Source organism: Euprymna scolopes, chromosome 16 (genome assembly GCF_053919585.1).
Source record: "Euprymna scolopes isolate OS-2025 chromosome 16, ASM5391958v1, whole genome shotgun sequence".
Taxonomy (NCBI): Eukaryota; Metazoa; Mollusca; class Cephalopoda; order Sepiida; family Sepiolidae; genus Euprymna; species Euprymna scolopes.
The window spans coordinates 41,745,981-41,766,794 of record NC_136497.1 but is presented as its reverse complement, the minus strand read 5'-3'; the positions used below and the strand labels follow the sequence as shown (position 1 = coordinate 41,766,794).

At 32.5% G+C, this 20,814-nt stretch overlaps 1 protein-coding gene across 4 annotated transcripts in view; it reads left to right on the top strand.

Moving 5' to 3' along the window:
• The window catches only part of LOC145295925 (uncharacterized), a 425,549-nt gene that overhangs the window by 28,478 nt on the left and 376,257 nt on the right, over positions 1–20,814 (top strand). For 2 of the 4 annotated variants that reach the window (XM_080141743.1, XM_080141742.1), the window contains exon 1: positions 10,189–10,422. The exons of 1 other annotated variant lie outside the window; for it this stretch is intronic. In XM_080141743.1, coding sequence (XP_079997869.1) covers positions 10,258–10,422 — 165 coding nt within the window. In that variant the 5' untranslated portion in view covers positions 10,189–10,257. Of the gene's footprint in view, positions 1–10,188; positions 10,423–20,814 lie in introns of those variants that run through there. One more of the 4 variants, XM_080141744.1, reaches the window with a different exon arrangement.

Below are 20,814 nucleotides of genomic sequence, written 5' to 3'. Positions count from 1 at the left end.
GCAGCGACTTTGAAATCGAGAGCCCCGTTTTCAATTTGAAGGAGGGGCACCTGAGCATTCTATGTAAACAATTTAAGCGAGTTCCATCAACGTAAGGAATATTTATAAACATATTTTAATGTTTTCCGTTATTTTGTGCTTGAGGAATATTCGATTATGGCATGTGTAGTTTATATTTAAGTACTTATAGCCTAAAATTTCGTTTTAATTTCGGTTAGCTGAAATTATTTCAAGTAAAGAGCATTAAAAACTTTTTCAAAAAAAAAGCATTAACTGAACTTTTATTGACTATGGTAACATTTATTTCTTGTAAACACTCTTACTAAATAATATCGACGAAATATCGAAAAACAAAGAAACAAAAACAGTTTGGAAAAATAATGAAGCTTTACTTACTTTAGTAAAATAATCCGAAACAGCAAAATGGGATATTAAAAAAAGTAAACACGTAATTACTTAGAGTTTTTTAAAGCAAAGAATCGATATAAATATGAATAAGAAGAAAATGGTGCCCTTTTCAAGCAGAACAGCTTCGTTTCAGTTTTACAGTATTGAACGGTGTAGTATTGCGCCGTCGGATTCTGGGTTGTACTATTGTCATGTAAAGAACACGCAGAAAGGGTTGTAATCAACTGAATTCCTTCTAGTACACTGACAAAACAAGCTTAAACAGATATATAAATAAAAATAAAAACTTTATGTAAATTTTTAAAAAAGACACGTAATCACGTGAGCAGGATTTTTTCCTTCTTTTGACACGATAACCAGTAACGTTTTTTCCTGTGTCATCTTCTATCATTATATGTAATTAGTATTTTATAAAATAGTCAACCATGTAGGAGCCTATTTTTGACCAGACACGCACACACAGACGTTCAGCTTTATATTATAGATATATGAATGAGATATAAAGTCAGTCGGCAAGCCTTGTGCAAGATCACGATTTCAGGTCGTTTGATCACTATTGACTGTCTTAACGTAATGCTAGTATTTGGCATTTAAAGTTGTTCATTTCCCTTAATTCTCGTGTTGGCTGAGAGGTAACGTTCCTAACAAATAGAATCAAGGCGGCTTTATAGCTGGTTTGGAATCTCCCGGCCAGTAGCAATCGTCACTTGCTACACTGATGATTGCGAAAGCATAAGACACTAGTGTCTATAGGTATAAAAATAATTATATATATATATATATATATATATATATATATATATATATATATATACTAGCAAAAGTACCCGTCGTTGACTGGGTTCAAAAACAGCCTACACAAAATGGACTTTGATTTATGAAAGTATGATAGGTTATGAAAAGGAAGGGTTGTAAAGAGATAGCTTCAAATTTGGAGGTATCAAAGAAAAATATGATGAAAGTAAAAATAAAATAGATAAACCCCATAATTTATTATACAATACCTGTTCACACTGAAACACTTATCACAATATACCGTGGATCTATATTAAAAACATTGTTAAACTTTGTGACATATTTCCATTCTATGGAGGTCAGGTGGGAATGAACACACCATAATTTTATTATACCAGATTTCTTCAAACTGAAACATAATTATCAAAGTATACTTACGCAGATAGATATGAAAAGTCTTTATTAAAGTTTGTGCCTATTTCCATTCTATGGAGGCCAGGCGCGAACGCAGACCCCACAATTTTATTATACCATCCCTATTTAAGTTAAAACATACTATTCGAAGTATTCTTATGTACATCTATATCAAAAACACTTGTAAACGTTTTTTTTTTTCATTTTTCATTTTTTTTATTTCCATACTTTGTGGACCAGGCGCGAACGCAGACCCCACAATTTTAATTAATCATCATTATGCTGGATCAAACATACCCATTCCTGTGTCTCGATACATCTTCTATCATTATATGCAATTAGTTTTTTAAAATAGTCAACCATATAGGAGCCTATTCGTGACCAGGCACACACACACACACACACACACACACACACACACACACACACACACACATAGACATTCAGCTTTATATTATACATATATATATATGTATGTGTGTGTGTGTGTGTGTGTGTATTATAGAGCGTCGGGATACGTTGAAAAAAAAATAAAGTGCTCGATTGCAAATGTGAGATCTAATATACAAATTATTTATATATATGTTACATATTTAAGAGACGTACCACGGTTTTATTGAAGTTGATTTACCTTTTAAAAATTTAAGGACATCATCAGATCGAAATCCGTTTTGAATGCCATTTTCGATTTGGTTTTCATTTAGTGAGTCGCTGATGATTTATAGGATTTTAAAAAGTCGCCCACTGCAATGAAACCAATGGTACCTCTCTAAAATACATAACGTATAGTTTTTATAAAAATAACTTATATAGATGTGTGTGTATATATATATATATATATATATATATATATATATATATATATATATATATATATATATATATATATATATTGGAGGCGCTATGAACCGTATTCTCGTTAAAAAATCAACAAAAAATCGGCAAATTTATAAGTGATAAAAAATAACACGTAAAGTTATCTAACTTAGTACATATGGTCTGTGGTTTGAATCCTAGAACAGTCAAGCTACACTGATGAGCGGTTGAACCGTGAAGCACCTTTTTATAGATTAGTATTATATATATATATATATATATATATATATATATATATATATATATATATATATAACAACAGCAATAGCCTGACAAATCCTCATGAGAATTAAATGCGAAAAATTCTGTCCAGCTTAATTGCCATATATATATTCTCAAAATTTACTACTTAACTCTACTTATGTATTGAGCACTGTTGAAGTAGATATTGAAAATGCATGCATACAATTTTATATGAATGCATGAAATCTCTCTCTTTCTCTCGATATATATAAGTATGTGTGCGTGTGTGTGTTTGTAAGAGACACAGTTGGTAATTTATAGATATACTATGTCAGTGTGTATCCATGCATCAGTCGGAACCCCCCCTCTCTCTCTCTCTCTCTCTTTCTCTCACTCTCACTCTCTCTCTCTCTCTCTCTCTCTCTCTCTCTCTCTCTATATATATATATATATATATATATATATATATATATATATATATATATATATATATTTGTTTCGAAAAACGAACATGGGAACAATCTTCACATCTGTAAATACACAACTTTCTGAATTCCGGTCGACTCCATTGCTCCCCTTTCCTTCTCCCCATTCATTCATATCTATTCTTACCAGACTGTTATGTTACAGACACGCTTCTTTGTAGGTTCCTGATTTACCAGCTAATCTAACTGACAGATCGTTATTACCGTGCAGCGAGTGTCACATTCTTATCTCACCGGGTGCTTACATTCGAATGCCTCATGCCGGACTCGCGCAAATAAGCATATGTCACACATGAGAAGGTGCTCTGATTATGTTCCCCACCCCCATAAAAGGATTTTGAAAAACATTATATATTCAGTAAATTCAGTAGTAAAAGTTAAGAGTAAAGTGGTGAAGCATAGTTGAGAGAAACCAAAAGGCTCCCTTTTATTCAGCTCCTACACCGAGACGTAGAGAATAGTGCCAGAATTACTCCACTTACTCTTGATTCTAACCTTATAATACTGATTGTTTATCAAACTGGCATCAAGTACGATTATTCTTAGTTATGACTCGACCGAGGATGGACCCTGATTTCCGGGTCCATAAATGAACACGCTTTCTATTACGCTAAATGCGTCGGTTAGTAAATGTTTTATATTATCGCTTTCAATATAAAGAAAAGCTGAAGAAATGTGAATTTCACATAGTCTTCTGGTAAAACTTACAATTTGTTGATATAGATCAGTCGATAGAAGTTTCGGAATTCCGCTACAACTGATAGTACCTTTCCTGAGTGCCCAACCAGCAATTCTTCAGACCGACATTATTCATCAACATTAGTTGAAATGATTGCATATAAGATGTTGCCAAATCTGCTGAAAAGTAGATAGAAAATGTATCACGTTTGCCTGTATGTTTGTAAAGCCACTATTTTCTCGTGCATGGTGTATCGCTGTCACATCTATGCTAGTGCACAAACCACTAGTATCTCCTTCTTGGACAGGATCCACAAAGAGAGGCTTGAATTTAGGTCTCGCACTGTCTACCAAGCTTCAGCCCCTGTTTCATCGCCGCAATGTTGCATGACTATGAACTTACCGCGCGTGTATCCTCAGCTATAAATATCCAAGACCCACCTGACTAACAGCAAAATCCTAACTCTTCACTATAAATGTTCGTAGATGTCGGAAAATTGTCTACTCTAGCTTACTTCCTGGGCCGCTTCTCTTTTTCTTGTTTTGATGACCAACATGTAAAAAAGTTCAACGTAATGTGAACAAATACCTTTCTATCCAGTTTCCCGCCCATTTGCCTTCCATGAATTTCATCCATATTGCAGTAGCCGTTTACGCTTCAGTTTCAATGCCCTTTGTTTAGAGTTACTAAAAAGTAAAAAAAAAAACATATAAAATAATTAACTCACATTTGTGGCATCAAATAAATATTAGCTAAAGGTTCCGATTAACAATTTCAGTTTAGTTAATTTTATTTTAGTTTTAGTTTAATTTTCCGATTAACAGTTTTATATATAACAGTTCTAGTATAGTTGATTTTTAGTTTTGTATATGCTCCAACTAAGACAATATTAAATTTTGCCTTAAAATTGTGATAGAAAATTTTGGTTAATCATTATAAAGTGTTAAAACATGCGCAAGAAACTGTTGATTCCAAATATACGATCCGTTCAATCTCCGAGATAAACTATTGACAACAGATGTATGGACAGACAAGTACACATGCACACACACACACACACACACGTTCACACACATACACATATAGCGGATACGCGAGCGTGGGTATCTTTGCTAAAAGTAAATATTTTGATATTTAGAAAACCTATCTCTGATGATTTTTACATCCAAATTCTCAATTTCACTTCTACTTAAAACGTACTTAGTCATCTGTGTTTTGTTTCTTATTAGACGATTGGTTTCAGTTAACAATTACATTCAGTTCTATTTATGCATATTTTCTACATTGTACATTATTGCATAGCATTTATGATGAAAAGTTCTAATATACACAAATGTATATATATATATATATATATATATATATACACGTTTCGCTTTAAGACTTGAAACTTAATATATAAGGGCTTTAGATCTATGAAACAAATTCACTATGGTCTTTAGCCAGTAACAATAGCTTCTAAGGAGTAAAAAAAAAAAATTTTAATTAGAACTTGGCAGTAATCAATAGAGTTAAAGTACTCTTAAACACATGCGCAAATATACATTTATTATCTACATTGTACATTATTGCATAGCATTTATGATGAAAAGTTCTAATATACACAAATGTATTTATATATCTGTCTATACACATATATACAGGTGATCTTGTGTGTGTGTGTGTGTGTGTGTGTGTGTGTGTGTGTGTGTGTGTGCAGAAAGTCTCTATCACACCCTTCTCTAAATTTTTTGTCTACAGACTTGAAACTTGATATGTGAGAGATTTGGACCTGCGAGACAATTTCAATTTTGTTGTTAGCCTGTAAAAATAGCTGTTCAGGGTCAAAATAAAAAAAAACAACAACATTGACCTCGGCAAGGTAATCGAATAAGGCTGTTACTTCTGCTGTTACTTTGCGAAAACGAAAAATTAAATATTTACAGCTCAAATCTGCTAAACATTGACTTTTAACATTAACGTTGACTTTTCATATCCATTTTTCGGTATCTTAGACGCTGAAGAGATAAATGGCAACTAAGGTTGAAGTGCTAAATATTTTGGTTTCGATTTTAGCAGATGGTACCCAAGTCATATTTTTTATGACTTGAATTTATTACTATATAATGTATTATAATCCATAGAGAATTGACTCTATAATACTATAATATAATATTAAATACGAAATCTGCATAAATTGAAATATAATATCTATGCGTATTTTACGAGCGGGCAATGTCGAGCAGCCTGCCAGTATATATATATATATATATATATATATATATATATATATATATATATATATATATATATATATATATGACAATTGCAATATTTTTCCTGATTCCGATACAATTACCGATTCTGTACTAAATTTCCGATTCCGATACAATTACCGATTTCGATTCTTTATGAATCTTTAAATATTAAACTACAACGTTGTTATTTTCCCCGATATGTATAAAAATAACACATGTTAAAATATGCAAAACATAATCTAAACGTAAAATTACCCTAGGGAGATAATCTATAGATATTAGCTTTACTGATATTTTAAAATCAATAAATATATATTATTTTAATCATTATTACCAGCAATGGAAGATTTTGCTTTAAACAAAATCAAATAAAAAAAAGACAATTAAAAGAACCGTTTTGGCATCGGAAAATAGAAACAACTTTTTCGATTCCGCTATCGATTCCGATACCCCCAAATTTGTCGATTTTTTCCGATTCCTGATTCCGATTAATCGTCCCAATACTAATATATATATATATATATATATATATATATATATATATATATATATATCCATAAATATGAATATATCATCTAAACAGGGATCATAACAATAACAATAAGCAAGAGGCAATATATTTTGGTTCCACATCTGGCCTAATAAAACATAGAATTTCAACGCACAAATATTCTTTTAAAAATAACTCTTAGTCAAACCAAACTACTCTATCCAACTATATTTGGCAACTCAAAAATAGCAATATTTCTTTCAACTTGAAATGGCGAGTAATTGAATCTTGCAAACCATATAAACCAGGAGATAAATTCTGTGCACTATGTACAAAAGAGACCCTAAAAATTTTAAAATATGAAGATATAAAAAATGCAACCACCCTATTAAATTCAAGGCAGGAACTAATATTCACATGCAGTCATAAACGTTGGTTTAAATTTAATAAATATAAACCACCTTAAATCATTAAAAATTACTTATTAATAAAAATAGATTACAATTTTTTTTTGTAATAAATTAAGTTAGACTAATTATCCCCCTTGCGCCCTTTAATTAAAGAAAATATGACTAATTATCCCCCTTGCATTATGTAATTATACAAACAATATTCGAATTATAAACCGTGGCGTCTTTAAATCAAAAGTATGCTAACGGAAATAATTTATTGCACGGGCGTCCCTTTTGAAAATTCATCATTCGATAAGGTGAAAAGCTATAACAAACATCTATATGAGTACTTTAACCATAGTTCCTGATTTCAAAAGGCGAAAAATTAAAAGTTAAATTTTTGTACCTATATTTTTATGTATATACCTGTATATCTATGTATATGTATATATGTGTCTATTTTTTTCATATATATGCATGTATATATTTGTGTATGTGTGTATGTATAATATTGTACTTAAACCAAATTTATAATTTAAATTCAAATTTATATTTTACTCTATTTCTTTTCTATCTCTAACCCATATTAATCTTCTTATCAATTTTAAACCCAGACCTTTATTTCAATTTTTTCCAGATACATCTGCCTTACTTTTAATGCTAGGTTTATTTATGGTGTCTTTTAAATTTAATAAAAACCCTTCACAATTTGCTGACGAGGAAACCTTGTTTATTAAAAAACTATATGTAATAATTATTGTCCGTAACTTGATGTCTACCACAATAAAAACACTGTTTTCCGAAACGATCGTACAAATAATTGATTTTGTTGTTGTTCCTTCTTATGAAACGGATTTTTAATTTAATTATAATTTGATTTATAAATTTTAAATTATCAATCACATTACTAAATATTAAATTAGCTCTAGGATATTTACGTATCGAGCTTATTATATATCTAAATTACAACGAGAACTTTCCTTTCCTGTACTTTAATTAAACTAGTAATTTCACTATTACATTAAAATACACTCAGCTCTTTAGACTATTGTTCTAATCTCCTTTAAATATATATATATATATATATATATATATATATATATATATATATATATAGCTTAAAGAAAAGGGTACACCTTTTACCATCAAATGGAGAACAATCGGACAGAAACCAGTATACGCCCCAGAATTAAATCTATGCTCATTTTATAATGCGGAAAAATACCATATCATACGAGCAATTCATGACCAAGAAATAAGATGTTTAAATATGAGGAGTGAATCTTTGAAAAATTGTTTACACAGAAGGAAAGCACTCCTTATAAACTGGCACAGTGAAAAAGACAAAATCTAAATAAAAAAACATTTTTATTTAACTTTTAAATTTTAAAATTGATTTTACTTTGAAAAATTGCATTTAAATTTTAATTTTAAATTATTTTATTATATAAATTTTTAAAACTCATGCTTTATAAATGTAATTTACAATCTATTTCAATTTTAAAGCCATAGGAAAAAGATAAAATAGTATTGAGGTTAATATAGTAAGAAAATTCTTTAGGCTCGATAAGTATTTCCAAACCTTGAAAGAGTTTAAATTTTTAAATGCATTTCGATATAATTAAATGGAATTTTAATTTTTAATTGATATTTAGGTAAATTTTAAGTTTTAAATTTAGAAAATGAATGTTTTAAATTAATGTTGGTTTTAATATTAAAGGTACTTACAAAACGAGGGTTAAAAGTGAATTCGTAATGTATATATATATATGTTTTCACTTCTGGTTGTAACAGAGATGAGCATTGACTAAAGAGAGCTTGGTATGGGAATCTAAAACGGTCCCTAATTATCGGGTTTGAAATCGACGGTACCAATGACTTATCTAAAATTTTCTGTAAACAGAACATAAATATTACGCTCTTATTTTCAGATTTTCCTTATAAGTGAGCATACAACTGGATTTCTTTTTCCAAAAAGAATAATTCTATATATAGCCATGATTTAATATACTGTTTGGTTTTTGAATTCCCGAAACAGTGTTTCATGGTAAAAAAAACTTATGCTCCCTTAAATTAACATTAGTAGTATAGTGGATTCGAGAGAGCAAGTTGAAGCATTGATTGTAGGTGACTGACTAAATAGTTTTCTAACAAATGATAAAAAATATAAAAATTGAATAATCTTTTTAATATAGTTTTAAAAGTTAAAAAACTTCCAAAACTTTATATATATATATATATATATATATATATATATATATATATATATATATATATATATATATATATATATATAAAGTGTTACTGTTTAGTTTGTCTGGAGTGGGTTCGCTTTCAGACGCAAATAAATCTAAAAATGTTAGAGTTGTTTATTTTTTATAGATATTTAATTTTCATATTAGGATGCTGATTTAAGCAATTTTGTAAACACCTTGTGTTTTATACTGCGTGATGTAGAGTGTAGGAACAGTTGTCTCCGGAATTTATGTGAGGGAACTCATGTTTCTATGAAGGACATAATTTAACAAGAAATATACTACGCATCTTATCTACTATTAATATAGATTTGTCGTTTATTGAATTGGAAATAAATACACGAACATATAAGAGTAAGCTGAGTTGTCATGTCGACAGGTATCATAGTTGAAAAGTAATATAATTCAACTTGGTCTTGAGTTTATCATGGTGATGATGATGAAAGATGGAAGGAAATCCAACGTTTGTCTAGGTTTAAAGAATCGAACTGATTTATATTGCACACGGATCAAGCTTTCGGCAGAACTTAGCATTGTGCATGCGCAGTGATGCGTTAATCGCTTGTTTATCAATGCGCATGTTTGAATGTGCCTGTTTTCTTTAATCAAATCACTGCTTATTATTACGCAAGGGATTCTACGTACATATAAAAGAAAATAAATCTTTCGTCATGTAGCCATGTATATGGAGGATAAAGTTTCCAAAAGCTACCTTTCATCTTTTATGATGATGTCATCAATTTTCATGCATCTATCTATCTATCTATCTATCTATCTATATATATATATATATATATATATATATATATATATATATATATATACGTGTGTGTGTGTGTGTGTGCGTGTGTGTGTGTGTGTGTGTGGTCAGAATATAAAGTGTAAAATACTAATTATTTATTTGAAAACTATACTTTACTATTTTCACCGCACACACTGGATAGCGTCACAAAGAAAAGTGAATGACGCCATAAAATTACCATTTATCTTTAATGATGTCATCAATTTACAAGCACGTATGTGGATTTCTTTCATAATCCTTACTAAGCATGCAATAGAGAGCACGTTGGGTCGCTTAGTAGTCATAAATAAACGCCGCAGTCATGGATGTCCTCGACAGTGGTAATATACTCATACCCATTGTTGATACAAAATGTGTTGACGGTTTTGCTGGGAAATCAACTATTGACAAAGGATACGTTGACCGACAGGAACATACAGACATTTGCTTCGAAGATGTGTCATGTTCGGCCCTACTGGAGAGTCAGGTAAATACTATTCGAAAGACGTAAAGAAGAGAGGAAGGGAGTACGAATGAAAGATATAGATAAGAAAGCGAGAGGACTAGAATAGAGAGATTACAAATACTGACCAACAGGGCACGAGGGGTTTAGTAACACATTTCATGACCTTAAATGACAGAATAAAATGGATAAAATTACGGTGAAAGAATAAGGTTACATGAACAAGTTTTTTTCGGATTATCTGATGAAATATTGAAGAGAATTTGATGTATATGTTAATATTTAGAAAGTTGACTTTGATTTTACTTTTGGCAACCTCGTAACTCTCGCTCTTCTTATTTTGTATTTTTATATAATCACATTCCATGAACGATGTTTCTGACATAGAAGGAATAATTAGTGTTTTCTGGGTTAAAACCTATCCATCTAAAACTAATTGTTGACTGTTTTTCAACCTTGAAATACTAATCTTTTAACTATTACCACTTCATAAAATGTCTGAAGCGATTTTCATAAAACACACACACATTAATATTATAAATTATTATTTTTACAATAGATAATACAACCCTGGAGAATGTGGATAAATTCAAATACCTTGATGCGACCATCGCCAAAAACATTACTCTTGACCCCAAACTTAGCTGCACGCGACTTGGCCTAGCCTCTACCACATTTGGGAGGTTTACGTAACGCGTTTGGAAGAACAGGCATCTGACCATTAAGACGAGAGTTCGTGTGTACGAAGCGTGTGTGTTGAGTGTTCTCTCTATGGGGCTTAGACGTAGTCTGCATATCATCTTCAAGAGTCTAAGGTTACTACCTTCCATACAATATGTCTCTGATCAATCATTGGAGTGTCATGAAAGGACAGAATGACAAACGAAGAGCTTTTCAGACGAACCTTTGGCCACCGCGAAATCCATATTAATCGTGTGAGAAATGAACTTTATATTTGTGTTATAATTTATAGTTTACTCAAACAGTAATTTTGAGGCACTTCGATCTGCTGTAAATTTATTAAATTAAAAATATTTCCCTCGAGGTTCTCGAACTGAAAGGCTCTTTGATAATTAATATTTATTAACTACAGGTACATGTGTGCTTCATTCCCACTTATAATCGTCAGTATGACTATATATAACCTTACCGCCGGTTGAATAATTCGATTATTTGCAAGTTTTGTGTTAATTGTTGCAATGTTGCAAGTTTTCTCGTTGATTTAAATTTGAATATGTAACGATTTAAAACGTAAATACAATCATATATATGTGTGTGTGTCCGCATTTGTGTATGTGTGTGCAAATAAAAAAAAACAACAACAAAATAAACGACATACAAGTTACAAATAAAATTCCTACCGAGCGACGCTAGGTAGGGGCAGCTAGTATATATATATATATATATATATATATATATATATATATATATATATATATCTGAGATGAGAGTCGGCTGAAGAGAGCCTGAGGCGGACATTAAGAGCAGTCCTCAACTACCGGGCTTGAAACCGTCGGTACCGACTACCGATATAAATGTAAATTCCTGTATATATTATACAATATATATATATATATATATATATATATATATATATATATATATATATATATATATAAACTAGGTGTACCCGTGTACCCTACCTAGCGTCATCGGTCGTTATTTTATCATTTGTATTCAACTATATCGTTTATTTTGTTTTGTTCTTTTTTTAATTATGGAGTTCTAAATCAAGAGAAGTAACCCTGTATCAGTGAATACAGAGTTAAGATTATTCCAGCCCGATTAGAGTATTTTCTGCAAGGAACTAAATCGAGTTTTACTTTATGGAAACTAGTAATATGCTGCAAGGATCTCTTAAAATAACTGACGAACCAGAATAAAGTATTAACTTTATAGGAAGAAACCTCAAAAATAGGGAAATACTTAACTTTGCTTATGGGCTTCTCTTGCGTTACACTTTGGAGCAGCATTTTTATACAAACGGCCACAAGGTTTGAATGGATTCATCTCGGACAATATTGTTTAAACATCTCTGCAAATATCCCCATTTGTTGGATAGCCTATCATGCTTGTATTTGTTGTATTAGAAATTGTCTGGAAAGTTTCCATCGTTTTTAGACACACATAGAGGATAGAAATAAGAAGATTTTTTCTTTCTTAGAAATATTTATTGAATGAAAATAATCATAAACTGTACCTTTTTAAATTTCCAACTCTTGTGTAAGTGATCTAGTTGTGATATTTGGATTTCTTTCAATTTTTCTCTTCAAATCACCACTATCAAATTTTAAAGATCTTCCACTGCGAGTGTTATCTGTTTTGAATTTTGCAAATCACTTCCAGACAGTTGATTCTCCTATAGAATTTTCACCATACATCACGAATCTCTTTGAAAGTTTTAGCAGCAGTTTATCCTTTTAGAAGAAAAGGCATAACTAATCGAACATGAAATTTGTTTCAACATTTTCTTGTAATGAAGGGCATCTGAAATTAAATCAAAATTTTGTCAGCAATGGAAAAAGATGTGTGGCCGCAATGGAAAAAAGTTCCATCTGTGATTTAAGTAGACAGTTTATAGGCTTCTAAAAGGCTTTCAGAAATCTGTACTTTTAAAAGGCTAAAAACTTTACGGAAAATCTGATAGCATTTCTTTTGTGATGTGATATGTATTGGCGTTGGGACGATTAGTCGGAATCGGGAATCGAAAAAATCGGAACTTTTAGTGGCATCGGAATCGGGAGAATTTGAGCCTCATTTTCGATTCCAAACGATCTTTTATTTTTATTTTTTTCTAGAAATTATAAAGAAACAAACAGATGTTTTTATTTATTTATCAGAAAAATATTTATTTATAGCATGAAATTACGGGAAACGGAACCAGGGTTTCTGGGTCCAATTTAATTATTTTATTGGTAAATAATGGCAAACAAAGTAAATAATCAAGAGTTCACTTACTTTTATTGTCTTATGAAACCTTTTGAAATATTCACACTTATTTTAGCACCTTGGTGATAAAAGTCAATACGTTACCCATCAGAGTTCACAGTTTAATTAAAAGGGTTAAGCCGCCCAGGACAAGTTTTATTTTTAATTTTTCTGCCGCGGACCTGGTCTCGTGTTGTCTAGAGTAGTAATCTTTGAAATAATTCTATGTTTTATTGAATTTATTTATTTATTTTGCCACAAGTGAAAATCACATAAAAATCTCATAAGTTAATCAAAACTTGGGATAAAATACATAAAGTATGAACTTTTTTTTTTTGCTTTTTTTTTTTTTGTTTATTTTTTGTTTGTTTGTTTGTTTTTACCCATGTTTGCCCCTTACAAAGCATATCGCCACTTGGACGTAAGGGGCTACTATTTTGGGTCATGTCTAGGAAAGATTAACAAGATACTTGTTTATGTTACATTTAAACTTCTACATATCAGTACAGCCAGGGACGCAGGCAGAAGGAAGGGAATTCCAAAGTCTAGCTGTTCGAGGGAAGAGACTATTAGAAAGCTTTCTGGCATTTAGGAACAAAACAGTGAAGGGGTGAGATCTTATTGCTTAGCGGGTTTGTCGGGATATGTACGCCGAGGGGGTACAAGTGAAATGAGTTCATCAGAACACATTCCATTACAATATTTGTAAAACAGGCACAGTGATGCAACATTGCGGCGATGAGACAGGGACTGGAGCTTAGTAGATAAAGTGGGACCGATTAGATTCACAACTATTTTTTGGACTTTATCTAAGAGGGAAAGACTAGTGGTAGATGCACCAATCCAGATGTGGCAACAATACTCCATACATGGGCGAATAGTGGCCTTGTAAAGGTAAAGGATATTCTCAGGCCTGAGTATTCTCCTGGCTCGATAGAGGGAACTCACCTTCTTTACAGCTGCCTTTGCAATGTCCTCTATGTATTTGCTCATGTTCATATTGCCCGCAAATGTTAGGGCGAAGAGTTTGAAGGTAGGATTCTCAGGTAGGGTGCTATTTGTCATGGATATAGGGGGTTGGAGAGGCGTCTTGTAATTGTTAAAGGAGAGCAGCTTAGTTTTACTAGCATTAAATGTTACCATTCATTTGCGGCTCCATTCCACTATAGTCTGGAGGTCATTTTCTAACAATTCTGCCACTGTCTTGGATTTATGTACATCTATTCTTCCCTCATGCATATTATAGATCGTAGTATCATCAGCAAATATACTCATCTTGGACACAATATTATCAGGGAGGTCGTTTATGAATATCAGGAATATTAATGGTCCAAGGATCGACCCCTGAGGCACTCCCGCATTAATGTTATGCTGCTTGGATGCACGTCCGTCGATGACAACCTTTATGCTTCTATTGTCTAAGAAAGATCTAATTATATTTAGTATACGTCCAGTTATACCGTACGATTTAATTTTCATTAGCAGCCCTTTATGCCAGACTTTGTCAAAGGCCTTGGATATATCAAGGGCTACCGCCCTGGCTTTGACCGCCTTATCCAGTACATGGTAAATGCGTTCAGGGATGACTGTTAAAAATATCTGCAGTAGAACGACATTGCCTGAATCCATACTGTTTGTCAGAGAGAAGATTTGCTTTTGCGAGGTGGTGAACTAGTGCTTAATTAAGATCTCAAATATTTTAGCGAAGAGTGGGAGGAGACTAATGGGGCGATAATTGAGAGGGTCTGTTCTTTCACCAGAATTCTCGTACACTGGTATCACAGAGGCCATCTTCCAGTTCTTAGGGAAGCAAGATTCAGTGTGGCATTTATTGTAGAGCTTGGGGAGCATGGGGGCTAGCTCGGCTGAACATTTAATTAATTAGTAATGCAGGGATCAGATCAGGCCCACACGCCTTTGAGGTGTCTAAGTTTTTTATGATATTGCGGACATGAGAAGGGGTGATTTTTACATAATCTAATATGGCTTCAGTCCGCATAGGGAAATTTGGGAAGGAGTTATTTGTTAGCTCTAAGGTGGAGTTGGAGACGAACCACTGGGCAAGCAGTTCCGCCTTTTCCATTGTCGTGCATGCAACCTTCTGGTTGTTGCTCAGAGTGGGAATTACTGATTATATAAATTTAGCGTAAAATGACCCTTCTCTTCCGGGCCATTCTAATTTTTAGGGCAGTTAACCGAATTTTTTACCAATAACTTTATGTCTGGCCGACTATGTCATAAAACCACTCGTAATCGTTTTTATTTTTTGCATTACCGCACAAACTTAGGGTTAGTACTATAAAAAAAAGCTTATTTTGTATGACTATTCGCAATGACACATTTAATACGAAGTTTTGATCAGGAACATTAACGACAAAGATTTTAAAACAAATAAAATTGACCACTCTGTCTGGTCCGAAAGAGCGATAATTATCCGTTAATTTTATATGCAAAACCGACTTTTGTTGTTTTCTTTCTGTATTTTTTTTTCAGGCTGTTTTCACGAAATCGCTTGGAAAAGGAAGAATCACATTTTTATTTTCTGGTGGATTAACATAGGTTGCAGAATTCTAACGATAACTTTATTTCTTTCATAAGAAAATGTTATAATTGCACATTGGCGAAAAGAAAGGAAAAGAAGTCGCGATAATTTGTTTAAAGTTTTCAAAGTAATCACTTATTATTATTATTATTATTAATTTTATTAATTATTATTAATTATTATTATTATTATTTACTCACTAGGAGTAGTCACACAAGCTCTTTCAGAACAAGTGACAACAAATCTCCTTAGATTTCCAGTACTTTCCACCTCTTTCGAAAATCTTTGCAAAAGAATTTGCGTTCTCGCAATAGCCGCTGACTATTGGTTTCTCGTTGGCGGCGACCATTGGTCTTCACTGGAATTTGGGTGGCAATAAGCCTCCCGAAGGTCCAAGTCCTCTTTGCACCACTCCAGCGGAGGTCTGGCTAGTGCTTTCTCTCCCCGGTCTTTCCATCCTCCTTGACCCTCATTATTTGGTGTGGTGCCAGTTTATGGTGACACTCACAAAAAGAGGGGCGGTATCTTACAATTATACAGTTTCAGTTTTTATGATTCCATGCGATATTCTTTTGTGTTTTGTACCTGTAGCCGTTTCTGTGTCCAGTTTGTGTGTAGTTTGTATGTAGTTTTAGTCTCCACATTCAAGATTTTCCTTATTATTTATGCAGTTTTCATTATTGAAATTCGTTGTATTTTCTCTGCCATCCGTCTGATTTTAATCTCTCTCATTCTATTTCCAAAGTTTTTCAGTATCGTTCCTAGCGCCACTACTATTAGGTTGGTTCAAAAACAACGTCGTTTTCTCGCATATGTTACCTTTATATATGATTTCTGAATTAATTCACTGATATATATAGCCAGGTTATATATCATATTGCAGCGCGTTTTTCGCTCTATTGAATCACGTTATTCGTTACCGTTCTCTATCTCTTCATTCATTTTTTGCAGGCTTTTCGAAACATGGATAAAATGAAATTCGCACGATCAATTACAAGGAAAACATTTGAGAAAAAATATACGCGGAAATTACCTGGAGGGGGGGTTATGTAATAATTTACAATTTACAAAAAAAAAAAAAAGGAAATAACACATCTCTAATTAAATATTTACAACTTTTAAAGGAATCTGCATCTGAATCAGGAATCGTATCGGAATCAGAAATTTAGAACGTAGTCGGTAATTGGATCGGAATCTGGAAAAATTTTGAAATCGACCCATCACTAATATATATATATATATGGTGACTGCCATTTCTTTACAGAAGATGGCCAACCCTCACGATACGATGGCGTGTGAGTGAGTCCGCATATGATTCCACATAGCCCCACCCGGCTTGCACAGTTTGCCGCATATTCTGCAGGATAACCTTGTTGGTGACCGCCCCCCTCCCTCCCGTGCTCCCAGTTCATGTCCCGCGTGCGTAGTTCCATGACTCTTGAGGCCTGCCTTTGACAGGCACACCCTGCCGCATATCCCGCACGAGTACGCGGGGTCGAGATCAAAGTCCTCTGTATCCTCTCGCTTTCGTAAGGCTCGCTTTATAGTGGCGTGCTCAACTCTCAAAACCTCAAAATTCTCACATCCCGCGTAGACGTAGCGCCTCCAACTTTCCCGGTCTTCAGCTATCTCTTCCCACCTTGTTATTTCTATGCCAAGTGCCCGCAGGTTTCCCTTAACTACATCTTTGTACCTTTTCCGAGGTTTGTGATTGGGTCGTTTGCCACATTCAAGCTCCCCATAGAACAATTGCTCAGGTATCCTATAATCCTCCATTCTCACTACATGACCCGCCCATCGAGTCTGGTTTCGAAAGACTCGAGCCTCTATGCTGAATGTGCTCGCCTTCTTGAGCACCTCTTCATCGGACAAGAGAGCTTGTTTGGTGACATTAAATATCCTGCGTAGGCATGTCTGGTGGAATCTTTCCAGAGCCTTGATATGACAGCGACATGTCGTCCATGTTTCCGAGGCATATAGGAGGACAGGTAGTACACAAGTCTCGTATACCTTTATCTTTGTTTTGAAGGTATATATATATATATATATATATATATATACATATATATATATATACATATATATATATATATATTGTCGCAAATCGTTTTGTAATCTGTCAAGCAGTTCATCACTAACAATCCTATTAATTTTATATTTGAGTGGCTCTTGGATCTTGATAAACGGTGACCCATAAATATAAAAACGATATGACAATAGTTTTTCATGAATTTCATAAAGATGCTATTTTTGTCTTATTCAGTGCTTTCAGGGATTTTCCCCCGAAGTGAACATCACATAAAAATGCACATATACCACAACAAAAAAAGTTACAATTTACAAAGCTGTGAATTGAGTGGACGAAAAATCAAAACAGAATAGAGAAAAGGGTTTATAAGAATAAAGAGTAGAATGAATGGATCAATGGATCAACAGACATTAGTAAAACATTACTAATGTCCGAAGTAAGATATCAGTAAATGCAGTGTTTACTATATATAGTTCTTTGTGTTAGTATGTTCACATAGGAAATTGGGACTGTAAGAGAGTCTATCGCAACAATAGCCATGTAGACGCTTTACGTATATACATTCTATGTTTTCTATATATTCTACATCGGATATATATAAATTCATGTTTTCTATATATTCTATTTCGTATATTCTGTGTTTTTGTGATATATATTCTATGTTTTCTATATATTCTATTTTGTATATTCTGTTTTTTTGCGATATATATTCTATGTTTTCTATATATACTATTTCGTATATTCTGTGTTTTTGTGATGTATATTCTATGTTTTCTATATATTCTATTTCGTATATTCTGTGTTTTTGTGATATATATTCTATGTTTTCTATAAATTCTATTTCGTATATTCTGTGTTTTTGTGATATATATTCTATATTTTCTATATATTCTATTTCGTATATTCTGTGTTTTTGTGATATATATTCTATGTTTTCTATATATTCTATTTCGTATATTCTGTGTTTTTGTGATATATATTCTATGTTTTCTATATATTCTATTTCGTATATTCTGTGTTTTTGTGATATATATTCTATGTTTTCTATTTCGTATATTCTGTGTTTTTGTGATATATATTCTATATTTTCTATATATACTATTTCGTATATTCTGTATTTTTGTGATATATATTCTATGTTTTCTATAAATTCTATTTCGTATATTCTGTGTTTTTGTGATATATATTCTATGTTTTCTATATATTCTATTTCGTATATTCTGTGTTTTTGCGATATATATTCTATGTTTTCTATATATTCTATTTCGTACATTCTGTGTTTTTGCGATATATATTCTATGTTTTCTATATATTCTATTTGGTATATTCTGTGTTTTTGCAATATATATTCTATGTTTTCTATATATTCTATTTCGTATATTCTGTGTTTTTGTGATATATATTCTATGTTTTCTATAAATTCTATTTCGTATATTCTGTGTTTTTGTGATATATATTCTATATTTTCTATAAATTCTATTTCGTATATTCTGTGTTTTTGTGATATATATTCTATGTTTTCTATATATTCTATTTCGTATATTCTGTGTTTATTCGATATATATTTTATGTTTTCATCGCAACTGCTCTGTGAACTTTGCATTTTACTGATGTTTACACGTCAGTTTTCTTCTAGTCTTTGATGAAGTTTCACGAAACCTGTAATTTCTCTGGACATGACATGTAGAGTTTCTTTATCCAACCTTGTACAGACTGTGTTTTCTAGCTGAGTGAAACGCTAACAAGACAACACTTCATGTGAAAAAATATCTGATAGTTCACCAAGAGAGTGTACGGTTCTTGTATTAGTGTACTCATCAATAATAAACAAATTACTTGGAGTAATCGTCATCAACATCATTTGGTGTACGTCAAAGTGATGATCATTCATAAAACCCCAAGGACCACTCACTATACTTCTTCACTTGATCCAGTGGAAAGTGACGCGGTGGTTCAGTAGTTTACAAAACGGACTGACGATCATAAAGTCGCAAATTCGAATCCAGTTCGTTCAACAAAAATCACTTTCACTTAGAATGTTGGCGACCTTCATGAGGTTCTTCCCGCAACTACTTGATGTTTTTCTAGAAATAATTATGACTAGATTAGAATCTTTAGATTAATATATGATGATTTGATCGAGTCTTGCCAATTCCTGGGATATTCTATTACCAGAGGCGCATGAACGTTTCAGATCGTGGCACACTTTTATAATTGTATTCATTGATCAGTAACAAACGGATTGCTAAAGTAAATTGAAAAAAAAACCCCTAAAATTTGAAAGTTCTACAAGAATGCACGATTTTAGTATCAGTGTACCCATCTGCAAAAAACAAACTTCTTGTAGTAATAAACATCATCATATGGACATTTATCAAAGTGACGATGACTGTTTTATGAAAACCCCAAAGCCACGATCATTCTTCTACACGTGTTTCACTTTTGTTGAGCGTTGGTTTTAATATCAATCTGTTCCCTTGTTTCTTTTCATTGTATTATTGAATCTTAGTTTGAGTCCTCATTGATTCCTCAATTCATCCTTTCCTTGCATGTTTGAAAAGACATCATCTTACAACATAATTAATCGTGCGTGTTCTTTTTAAGTTTCTACTCGATATTTATCTTCCTCCTACGGCTCGGTGATGTAACACAAGGGTTGGAATATAGGATTTGATGAGCCAGCACTCTAGAGTAAGAGTATCCTGAACTGCAAAAATGTGTGTGCAGCTCCGTCAGTATTCTCCGGTAGAGGCATCTCACGCAATTAGCAATAAATTAATCTCCTTTTAAAATGAGCAGGCAAAGAGTGGGAGGGTGGGCCTCCTAGAATTGTACGAAACCAAAGCCATGTCTCAGTCAATCGAGGGAAGTCATTTCAATAATGGTCTAAACTCTGGTGGCTTTCAGGTCGAGGTAA